Here is a 12109-nt window from a genome sequence, read left to right as displayed (position 1 = left end):
CAGAGAGGAGCCTCCTGGCCTTTGGGGATCTTGAGATTCTGCTTCTTGGAGAGGAGACCTCTGCACCCCACGGAGGGACCCCTTGGCTGATGTGAGTGGATGGGGTGGCCAGGGGCTGCCGCCACCCGGGTCCCTGGGGCAGGAGGGGCGCTGCCTGTCCGCTTCCTGCATCCCTGCAAAGCCCACCTCGGGTGGGGCTTCTGCCCAGAGAGGGCACCGTCGTCTCATCCCCTCTCCAGCCCCAAAGCTATGGCAAGATTTCCATCACCTCCCTTCCTTCCTGGGCCAAAATCCCAGCTGTGCTGGATCGATGCAGCTGCTCTGAGCCTGGCTTGAAGCTAGCAGCTGGAGAAGCCTCTTGGATCAGCTTTGGGGGGACATCTCCCTCTTTCAGCCCCCCAATCGGAAGAGGGACCTGATTTTACCTATATGTCAATCCCTTTGGAGCTTCCAAAAGGAGACTCGGGATCCCCGGTGCCTGTCACAGCTTAGAGAGAGAGAAATAGAAAGAGGTTTCTAATATTTATGTAATTGCCAGCAAGGATTATTATACATCTCAGCAAGGGCGCGTTGGATTTTTGAGGCGTCCGAGCTGCTCCCCTCGGCTTCTCTCCGCCAAAAAAAGTGGGGAGAGGATTTTGCTGTGGCTTGGAGGGGTTTGCATGAGGAGGAAGGCCATGAGGCAGTGAAGAGGATGTCTCTGTCCAGGCTGAACAGTTTCCTCAATGGCTTCCTGGAGGACCCCTCTGGGACGGAGGCGGCCGCAGCAGGGGACATATCCGGGGTCCTCAAGCGCTTGGAGACGGGAACTGTGCTCACCCTCTTCTACCAGAAGAAATCCCAGAGGCCCGAGCGGAGGAACTTCCAGGTGCGCTTGAAAAGCAGGCAGGTCGTCTGGAGCCGCACCCCAGAGAAGGTGGAAGGGGATGGTGAGTTGGCCAGGGGCCTGCCATGGTTTGGGCTGGTGGGGGGGAAGGGGAGGTGGGGTGGGCCGAGAATGTGGGGTCTGGTGCGAGATGCCGGAGAAGGCTCCGTGGGTCTTTGCCGAGAGGGAAATAGTGTGGAGTTTGCTCAAATGTGCTCTGCGCTGGGCCGCACTCTGACCCGCTGGCCCAGGTTAGTGAGTGGAGGATGCAGTGTTAGAAACTCGGATAGACTGGCTAGGTGCCAACAGCCTTCTTAAACCAGGGTTACTGTCATTAAAACGGAATGCCTCGTTGCTATTTTGAGGCCAGGCAGCTTGAGTCATATTTTTCAATACAACTTTTTGGTTCCTGATTGTGCAGATAAAATATAACGGGTAGAATTCTTCAGGATGTGGTATTTGTGTGTGAAAACAGTCCAAGGATCCCCAGGCATGCACCTCTAGATGGCGGAGATGTCATGAGCCATCCTGGTGCCCGGGCATCGTCACTTGGTCGCAATTGGCCCATAGGTAAAGGGACCCCTGACTGTTAGGTCCAGTCGCGGACTACTCTGGGGTTGCAGCGCTCATCTCGCTCTATAGGCTAAGGGAGCCAGCGTTTGCCCGCAGAGCAGCGCACGGAAACACAGTTTACCTTCCCACTGGAGCGGTACCTATTTATCTACTTGGACTTTGACGTGGTTTCGAACTGCTAGGTTGGCAGGAGCAGGGACCGAGCAACGGGAGCTCACCCCATCACGGGGATTCGAACTGCCGACCTTCCAATCAGTACTTGGGAAACCTGGCCACCAGGACTGGCACGCCAGAGAGTTATGAAGGTGCTGGAAATGGGCAGGGAAATGTTGTTGAGCCGTTTGAACCTTGTGGGATCTGATGCCACTGGTGAGGCTGTTCTGGGAGCTGTTATTATGAAGGCCACGATGGGTTGAGTGGGGATTTGTCTGGCTTCTTCTGGCTTCCATGGATGCCTTAGTGATCGGGAGGTGGAACCATCCTTGTTCAGCCCAAACCCTGACAGTGCTGTTCGTTTTGTAGGCTTTCTCCAGAAGGAGCAGAGTGCAGGTGTGCATTTGTGTAACACAATTCTATACATAAAAACTCAGGCACCTGGTCAACTCCAGGTATGTCTTGTCGTTTCTGATGTTCTCCAGGTCATGCCACATCAGGTCGCTTGAGACCAGAGTGCCTTCTGCCAGCATCTTCTGGTGGCTCAGTTACGACCCTATCTGGACAGGGATGACCCGGCTGCAGTAGCCTACGCTGTGGTAGCCCCAAGATTGGACTACTGCAGTGGTCTTTATGTGGGGCTGCCTTTGATGACTGTTTGGAGACTTCAGCTAGTGCAGAACGTGGCCAACCAACTGCTGGTGGGCTCCAGGGGAGCTGGTTATATAAACACCAGTTGTACTGGCTGCTGGTACATATCTAAGCCCAGTTCAACCAATAAATCCCTGTATGGTTCAGGACCCCAATATTGTTGCAGCACATTTTTTGGCTGGCATCTACTTGGGCCCATCATTGAGTCCCTTTCACAGGTTGTTCCCTTTGATGCTCTCTCCTCAGTGAGGCCTTCTAGGTGCCATCACTAACATGCTTTGGGGAACCAGGTGTAAAAATACCTGTTCTCTCAGATATTTGGTGGAGATGGGATTGTGATGATTTTGCTGTCTGTTGATAATATCTGTTGTTCCGTTTCGTAGGTTGTTGTGATATGATGCTGTCCATTCGTGTTTATTCTTACCATGAGCCTCACAGTGTTGTGAAGATCGGGCAGACTGTGACGCAGGAGAAGGAAGGTTAGGGAATGGGGGAACCTGAGAGCAGCTGTCTCCCCTTCCTATCCTGACTTCAGTCACTTTTGGAAGGGGAATAGGGATGCCAGCTCTCCCGCCCAACCTGGAGACAGCAATGCTCACACTCCTGGCATCCCCACAAGGGTGGAGACTCTCGTCCCACCTCATCTGTAAAAGCCGGTGTGAGGGACAGGGAAACTCATTGGGACATCTTCATTGCTTCCGTCTAGTTCTGAACTTCTTGCCCGCTCCAGAACTCCTGAATCGCGACTCCTAAGCAGTGTGCCTGTTGCCCAGACTGTACCATTATTGCCTGAGTAAAGACCTCTCTCTTACTCACAAGTAAAAGCCTTTCTTTACATATTTGGGTGGGAGTCAGGACAGCGCTCTTCACATTTTGTAAGCCACTTAAAGGGTCCATATGTAGCAAGTGAATATTCCAGTGAAATAATAATAATAATAATAATAATAATAATATTTATTATTTGTACCCCGCCCATCTGGCTGGATTTCCCCAGCCACTCTGGGCGGCTTCCAACAGAAACCAAATACAACAATATCAAACATTAAAAACTTCCCTAAAAAGTCGTGATGATGATGATACCCCACAAAAATGTAAAGCAAAAAATGTGTAAAAATACAAAAGTAAGTGCAGCGGTTTAAAAAATGGCAGTACAAACCACCTTTTGCCAACTTGGTGCCATTCAGCAGTTTGAGACCTGGGGAGGCGTGTGGCCAAGCGGCTCCTCTTCTTGGAACATGACTCCCCTTTATTTCATACATAAGCAGAGCTGTTTCTGGATCCACCATTATCTTTCTGGAAAGATTACCTTACCTTACCCATGAGGATAAAAGTAAAGGACCCCTGGACGGTTAAGTCCAGTCAAAGGCGACTATGGGGTTCCAGCACATCTTGCTTTTCATGCTGAGGGAGCCAGAGTTTGTATGCAGACAGCCTTTACAGGTCCTGTGTCCAGCAGGACTAAACCGCTTCTGGCGCAGCGGAACACCGTGACAGAAGCCAGAGCGCCCGGAAACGCCGTTTACCTTCCCGCCGCAGTGGTACCTATTTATCTAGTCACGCTGGCATGCTCTCAAACTGTAAGGTTGGCAGGAGCTAGGACAGAGCAACGGGAGATCACTCCGTCGCGGGGATTCAAACCGCTGAGCTTCTAATCGGCAAGCCCAAGGGGCTCAGTGGTTTATACCACAGCGCCACGCATGAGAGCAGCTGATCTCTGTACAACACTTTCCTCTTTATTTGCAAGTTACCCAGAGAGCCAGTGTGGTGTAGTGGTTAAGAGCGGTGGACTCGTAATCTGGGGAACCGGGTTCGTGTCTCCGCTCCTCCACATGCAGCTGCTGGGTGACCTTGGGCCAGTCACACTTCTCTGAAGTCTCTCAGCCCCACTCACCTCACAGAATGTTTGTTGTGGGGGAGGAAGGGAAAGGAGAATCTTAGCTGCTTTGAGAATCCTTCGGGTAGTGATAAAGCGGGATATCAAATCCAAGCTCTTCTTCTTCTCCTCCTCCTCCTCCTCCTCCTCCTTCTTCCCAGCCATCACAGCTCCTCATCTGAGTCTCCTGTTAATTTCTTTCTTTTTAATAAGAATTTATTGGTTTTTTAAAGAATACAAAAAAATAAACATGCAAAACACAATGCCAATACAAAACAAAACCCTACTACAATACACTACAAAGCCTGTTAATTTCTACCAAGGTCCCACTTACAGGCTTCCCCATGGCATCTGGTTGGCCACTGTGGGAACAGGAGTCTGCACTAGATGGGCCATTGGCCTGATCCAGTATTAGCCGTATCTTTGCAAACCCAAGCAAAGGAGGTAGGAGTGGAACCCTCCCCCCCCCCGCAATTGGGGGACATTCTGGGACGTCTCACAGATGTGCTATTCCAGCACAGGATGTTGGGCTTTGCTCACAATGTCAGGCCCAGAACGCCTCCTTTTATACTTGCAGATGTGCTCTCGCTTTCCTGCCTCAGAAATTCCTCCGCTTCCTTATCTCCCACAAATCACAGAACAGACTCTCCAGTTCCTTAGAATGAGCTTTAAAAAAACACAAAACCCTGCCCATTTCTTGACTTCCAGGACATTTGTTGAGAGAGGAGGCAGAGGCCGGGTGGGGAAGGAGGCGGAAGAGAAGGTGGTTTCGAGAAGGGGAGTCGTCCAAAGAGAAAAGGGTGTTGACAGGAAGAGAGGGGGCGAAGGAGAGGAATTTGGGAGCTGGGAGGCCTGGGACGCCAAGGAGATAACATGGGCAGATAAGTAATGGGTGAGAGGAGGTGGGTCACCAAATTCCACACCGAGGATGAGCTGCAGAAAGGAAACAAGACAAAACACCTCTGTCTACGCCCTGATGACTAAAATCAGATTAAATATTGAAACAACTTTCTAAGCCTCTGGGTAAAGTAAAGGTAAAGGGACCCCTGACCATTAGGTCCAGTTGTGTCCGACTCTGGGGTTGCGGCGCTCATCTTGTGTTACTGGCCGAGGGAGCCGGCGTACAGCTTCTGGGTCATGTGGCCAGCATGACTGAGCCGCTTCTGGTGAACCAGAACAGCGCACGGAAATGCCGTTTACCTTGCCGCCGGAGCGGTACCTATTTATCTACTTGCACTTTGACGTTCTTTCGAACTGCTAGGTTGGCAGGAGCAGGGACCAAGCGATGGGAGCTCACCCTGTTGCGGAGATTCGAACCGCCGACCTTCTGATCGGCAACCCCTAGGCTCTGTGGTTTAACCCACAGCGCCACCCGCGTCCCTTCCTCTAAACTAAAAAGTCCCAAAAGTCCATAGAGAAGAAGCCTCTTCATCTCCTGTGCATTGTTTTGGTCGCCTTTTCCTGGACCTTGAGCTCCTTGGAGGGAAGGTAGGATATGACTGTGATAATGTGTGTGTGTGTGTGTGTGTGTGTGTGTGTGTGTGTGTGTGTAGGCCTACAAAGAGCTCTCCTGAAGCGTTATGAATCATGCATTTCATAGCGGTTTTCTGATTACTCCCAAATTCCGGCCTTTGCTTCTTCCTGCCCTCCCCCTTCCTCCTGCTGCCCGTATCCCAGATATGCCTCGGTTCTGCACGTGGGTTCAACCCATCCTTTAGCTGTTGAAAGTTTCCTGAGCTCTTAGCAAACTTACTTGGTGCTCGGGGGAGATCTTATCGCGGCTGCGTGTGCCTTGGGGGTGTGCTTAGAGCGACGTTGGGACAGCGGGGACAGCTTCCTTGCCGCTGGCGTCGCTTTAATCGTTTGCATTGTGCCAGCGAGCGCTAGACACTGTGCGTAAGGTGGGCAGGATGCATCCCCTAGCTCTTGATCAGCAGCCGGCTGAGAGTTAAACTGTGGAACTCCCTCCCACAAGAGGCAGTGAGGGCCACCAATTTTTGTAGCTTTAAAAGGGGATTAGGGGGAAAAAATTGCGGAGGAGGAGAGGGATATCGATGGCAGCTAGCCGGGATGACTGCCCTGCCACCACAGTCGGAGGCAGCGATGCTTCTGAATTCCAAATGCTGGGGACCATAGGAGTGGGGAGACTGTCTCACCTATCCTGGGGACAGTCAAATGTCAGTGGTGGGCGGAGCCAGAAGCAAAAGTGGGCGGAGCAGCAATGTAAACTCCAAGCGGGCTCGGGCTCGGAGCGGAGCAAAGAGGAGGGCAGCCATGTGCTCCGCGCAATGGAGCCCCATCGTCTTCTTGTCTGATCCCATCAAAACAGGACAGGAAGCAGCAGCTGCTCAAAGGCAGCCAGGCTCCGCCCGCCAGCTAACCCTATTGGCCGGCTGAGGGGCTCGGCGGCAATGGATAGGGGCTGATACAGGGGGAGGAATACACCCCCCTGTAAGCACGGGAAACGGCTCCCACTTGCTTTGAGGGCTGAGGCTTTTCTCTCCAAGTAGGCGAGGTCTTTCCACCCAGTCCCTGGCCAGCAGGGGAGGAGCTGCTTCCATTTAAAACGGGAAATTTAAGGGAAATAAAAAATAAGGGAGAGAAGCGGGAAACTGCTTGAAATAAGGGAGAATCCCGGGGAAAACGGGATACTTGACAGCACTGTCCCCCCATATGGACTCCCCCAAATGGAGCCTCTGTTGCAAAGGGACGGGATTTGGCCTTGAAGAGTTTGCCCTGTCCCCTACTCGCTTCCCTTCCCTTGCTCCCTCTCCACTGGGGATTATGGTATATCAGTTCTCTGGGAAGTCCGATTTGCCGGTTGTCAGACTGATCTGACCTCCCTGTTGTAGGGCTCCCTGTTCCCCACTTGTATGGGGCAGCTTTTAATCCTCTCAACCGCACCAAAGCAAAGGTCAGCCCTGCCCTCCCTCCCTCCCTTGATGAGTCTCTCAGGCAGAGAAGCATGCTGTGAGGGGGAAAGGCAGAAGGATGTAGGTTGCCAAGTCCTTTCTGGCCTGACGCTCCTGTGCTTTAAACTGGTGAGGGTGCCCTTCAGGGGGCAGGGAGCTGCCTGCTGGCTTGCTTTTTCACGCTGAAACCTCAGTCAGTTTGTCCTCAGCAGTGCCTGCAGACCCCATCACTCTCAGACATCTGCCTTCAGGGTAAGCAAGCCTGAGGTTCTTTTTAACGGCCACCTGTCATGGATGCTTCAGTTGAGTTTCCTGGGGGTTGGGCTAGATGACCCTTGGGTTCCCTTCCAACTCTGCGATTCCAGGATTCTATGGTTCTTCCCACATCCCCCTGCCCCTCCCAAGACGTGACAATGGCGTGGCTTCCGTGTGGGGTGAAACACTGTGGTTGTGGCGGGATGCTGCTGCCGCAGGCATCCGAACGCCCGGGGTCAGAGTTGCAGGAAAAGCAATCTCTGCCGGCCCCTTGCAGCTTGCGCTGCGGTTCCTCCTAATGCAGAACGGAAGCTCCCTCTTGGTGCTTCCAACGCTGCTAAAAGCTTTGGGGTCGTGCCCTTCTGCAGCGCCTGGTCAGACGCCATATCCGCAAGGGAAGCGGCTGTGTGTGCTCTCTGCCTCTGAAGCGCCCTCGTTGCAGCGGGTGGGGTGTGTGTGTGTGTGTGTGTGACTCGCTCCCCGTTAAGGCTCTTTGCACCAGGAGCCCCTTTGCCAAATCCAATCCCAGCTGAGAGTAGCCCCTCTTCCCACTCTCTCCTGCCCCGGCTCCTTGCGAGTGAGCAAGGGGCGGAGGGAGAGGGCATGATCCTGCCAGAAATAGACTGCATGCTTTTGAGGGGGTTTGTGGTCTTGTCCGGCTCTGCAGCCATTCGTGGCCGGGTGAGATCCTTCCCTTAGCGCAGGCTCTCTGCTGGGGGGGAATTGGAGAACAGAGAGCTCCTTTGGATAAAGGCCGGCCTGGGGACAAATTTGCTATTAGTAGGTATCAGCTGGTGATTAGCGGACTTGTGTTTGTGCTCAAGGAAGGCTCCGTATCTATCTGTATTATTCCTGCACGCCTCCATTGCCAACAGCACCTTGAATTGTGCTAACCTAGCTGTGATTCCTGCATGCTGCTTTCTTTTTTTAATTACAGGTCGGTAGCCGTGTTGGTCTGCCGTAGTCGAAACAAAATAAAAAATAAAAAAATTCCTTCCAGTAGCACCTTAGAGACCAACTAAGTTTGTTCTTGGTACAGTATGGGCTTTCGTGTGCATGCACACTTCTTCAGATTCATGCACATCTGAAGAAGTGTGCATGCACATGAAAGTTCATACCAAGAACAAATTTAGTTGGTTTATGTTTTTTTAAAAATAGTTTTTTTATGTTGTTCCTTTTTAAAGTCTCCCTTTTCCACTCAGTCTTCTGATCCCCAAGCATCAAACACAACAACCCGTGTTTTTCAGTGATAATAACCCTTTAACTCTTCCAGAACGTCATGTGCAGATCTGAACAATTGCATAACAAAAACACACTTCGATTGCTGCTGCTGCTACTACTGCTTCTTCTTCTTCTTCTTCATCATCATCATCTTCTTCTTCTTCCCCCTTCTCCTCCTTGGCTAATCTTCCCCGCAAGGCCAATGAGCCTGAGTTGCATTCATGTTTTCTACCCTTCCCTGCCTATTGGCTCAGCCCTGCCCAGAGGCCGACGGCTCCCTGTGCGTTGGACAAAGGAGAACTTTATTTGTGGCTAAATAAATAAACCGTTGGTTTTTGGCAGCTGCGAGCCCCTTGGGTGCTGGGAGGGCACAGGGCTATTCAAAGATTAGCTGTGTGACTGGCAAATCCCTTCTGGGCTCCGGCAGGGATTTCCTCTTTAAAAGGGCGGTCAAATGGACCCCAATGTGGAAGGGAGATTCTTTGCCCCAAGGCAAGCAGGAAGCGCCACCCTTGAAATCCCAGGGTCTCCCGGGTCGTGGCACCCTGATGTCTTTAACCTCCTTTGCTGAAACTGGAGTTGTGGGTGGACGATAGCTTTTCCAGACAGCTGGGTTTTCGTTATGCATGCTTATAGGGAACGTAGGACTGTGAAAGCAGTCAAGATTCAGTGGATTTGTAACTGGCTGACTGACCGAACCCAAAGGGTGCTCATCAATGGCTCCTCTTCATCCTGGAGAGAAGTGACTAGTGGGGTGCCACAGGGTTCTGTCTTGGGCCCAGTCTTATTCAACATCTTCATCAATGACTTGGATGATGGGCTTGAGGGCATCCTGATCAAGTTTGCAGATGACACCAAATTGGGAGGGGTGGCTAATACCCCTGAGGACAGGATCACAATTCAAAATGACCTTAACAGATTAGACAACTGGGCCAAAGCAAACAAGATGAATTTTAACAAGGAGAAATGTAAAGTACTACACTTGGGCAAAAAAAATGAAAGGCACAAACACAGGATGGGTGACACCTGGCTTGAGAGCAGTACATGTGAAAAGGATCAAGGAGTCTTGGTAGACCATAAACTTGACATGAGTCAACAGTGTGATGCAGCAGCTAAAAAAGCCAATGCAATTCTGGGCTGCATCAATAGGAGTATAGCATCTAGATCAAGGGACGTAATAGTACCACTGTATTCCGCTCTGGTCAGACCTCACCTGGAATACTGTGTCCAGTTCTGGGCACCACAGTTCAAGAAGGATACTGACAAGCTGGAACGTGTCCAGAAGAGGGCAACCAAAATGGTCAAAGGCCTGGAAACAATGCCTTAGGAGGAACGGCTTAGGGAGCTGGGTATGTTGAGCCTGGAGAAGAGAAGGTTAAGGGGTGATATGATAGCCATGTTCAAATATATAAAAGGATGTCATATAGAGGAGGGAGAAAGGTTGTTTTCTGCTGCTCCCGAGAAGCGGACACGGGACAATGGATTCAAACTACAAGAAAGAAGATTCCACTTAAACATTAGGAAGAACTTCCTGACAGTAAGAGCTGTTGGACGGTGGGATTTGCTGCCAAGGAGTGTGGTGGAGTCTCCTTCTTTGGAGGTCTTTAAGCGGAGGCTTGACAGCCATCTGTCAGGAATGCTTTGATGGTGTTTCCTGCTTGGCAGGGGGTTGGACTGGATGGCCCTTGGGGTCTCTTCCAACTCTAGGATTCTAGGATTCTAAGATCGAAGCATGCCGCCTTGAGCTCTTGGAGAAAAGGTGGGGTTTAAATGTAAAAATAAACCTTCTATTGCAGCAGCAAAACCCCATTTTTTGAGCATGGTGGATGTTCCCTGTGGGCCGTGAGGTCTTCGCCGCCACCCAGCAAAAAACAACAGCAGCAGTGATGAAGTTTTCTTGAGTCTTCCTTCGTAGGAAAGAGGCGTTCCAAAACAGCTGTGCCCTAAGATATTTTGGGCGCAATCTCTTGGGAAGCTCTGCAGTGCCATCGCTTGAAAGGAATGTACAAGAGGCCTCCTGTTTGAGCGGGAGATGTTCCCAGCGGGTTGCGCTGCCAGTGTGTCTGGCTGTGCACGTCCAGCCGCGAGGAGGGCAAGCATTGAAAACGGGACCAAAATGGTAGGCAGTCCCTGTGAGACTGTGAAGAGATCTCACCTGAGACTACACTGGAGAGAACGTTAAGGAACCAGGGTTGTTCTGGCTTATGCGTAGGACTTGTGGAAAAGTTCTGGATCTTGGCCTTTGCAGAAATTGCTAAAATGGAGCAATGGAGATTGTCCTTTCAAACTTCTGGTTGGGCATCTTCTTGTAGCTGGTTGCTCAACACTGGGAGGACTCAAAAGGAGCCATGTTAGCTAACTGGCATAAGACAGCGTGACGAGTCACTTTGGTAGAAAAATTAACAACAGTCTACAGGTGAAACTCGAAAAATTAGAATATCGTGGAAAGGTTCATTTCTTTCAGTAATTCAACTTAAAAGGTGAAACTAATATATGAGATAGACTCATGACATGCAAAGCGAGATAGGTCAAGCCTTTGTTGGTTATAATTGTGATGATTATGGCGTACAGCTGATGAGAACCCCAAATTAACAATTTCAACTTTGGGGTTTTCATCAGTTGTACGCCAAAATCATCACAACAAATAAAGGCTTGACCTATCTCGCTTTGCATGTCGTGAGTCTATCTCATATATTAAACTCCAGTAGCTAATGAAAACAATTGCTTACATAAATGGACTTTTCCACAATATTCTAATTTTTCGAGTTTCTCCTGTACTTACAGGTAAAGCAACAAAGTGTGAATATTCTTTTGTGGGAGACTGGCACTGTTTCATTCTTGAAGCAAGCAAAGGTGATATACGGGGACATCTCCCGGCAGAATGCAAACCTTTCTGGCTGCTATGAAATTCATAGATTTGAATTTTAATACTTCCCAATGGATTGAACTGACAGATTAGTGGGTTTCTTGGGAAGGCAGTCTCTAGTCTTCTTAAGCACTGCTTGGGGATGGAACGGACTCCCTCTGAAATTGGTGGCCTCTCCTTCCTTGGAGGTTTCTCAGCAGAGCTTGCATGGCTGCCTGTCAGCTATGCTTTAGCATTGCAGGGGGTTGGGCTGGATGACCCTTGGGGACCCTATGATTCCATGACTCCTCTGCGGGAGGAGATGGGGGCTGTTTTGCATTACTAAAACCGAGTTGTTGAAGAATTATACAGTGGTACCTTAGTTCTCAAACGCCTTGGTACTCAAACAACTTGGAACCCAAACACTACAAACCCGGAAGTATGTGTTCCGGTTTGTGAACTTTTTCAGAAGCCAAACGTGCTCCGTTTTAAGTGTAACGCTTCCAATTTGAGTGCCAGACTTCTTTTTTGAGTGTTGCGCTGAGGTCTGTCTGTTTTTGCTATTTATTTTGCGTTTTTGCTTTCCGCCTTTTTTTTTTTAGTTTTTGTGACTGTGTGGAACCCAGTTCAGATACTGATTGATTGATTGTGTCACTGCAGTACATTGTTTATTGCTTTCGTTTTGTGGCTCAATGGTCTCGTTAGATAGTAAAATCCATGTTCAATTGCTGTTTTAGGGGTTGTTTTTAAAAGGCTGGTAC

The 12109-nt window shown here is 50.3% G+C and overlaps 1 protein-coding gene across 1 annotated transcript in view; it reads left to right on the top strand.

Annotated features, from left to right (window-relative positions):
* Positions 1-674: 674 nt before the first annotated feature.
* The window catches only part of LOC117050346 (1-phosphatidylinositol 4,5-bisphosphate phosphodiesterase gamma-1-like), an 84299-nt gene continuing 72864 nt past the window's right edge, over positions 675-12109 (top strand). The window contains exon 1 of the mRNA XM_033155957.1: positions 675-929. Within this exon, the coding sequence (XP_033011848.1) occupies positions 695-929 (235 nt within the window). The 5' untranslated portion in view covers positions 675-694. The remainder of the gene's footprint in view (positions 930-12109) is intronic.

Source organism: Lacerta agilis, chromosome 7 (assembly GCF_009819535.1).
Source record: "Lacerta agilis isolate rLacAgi1 chromosome 7, rLacAgi1.pri, whole genome shotgun sequence".
NCBI classification, from domain to species: Eukaryota; Metazoa; Chordata; class Lepidosauria; order Squamata; family Lacertidae; genus Lacerta; species Lacerta agilis.
This window is presented reverse-complemented; position numbering and strand designations above follow the sequence as displayed.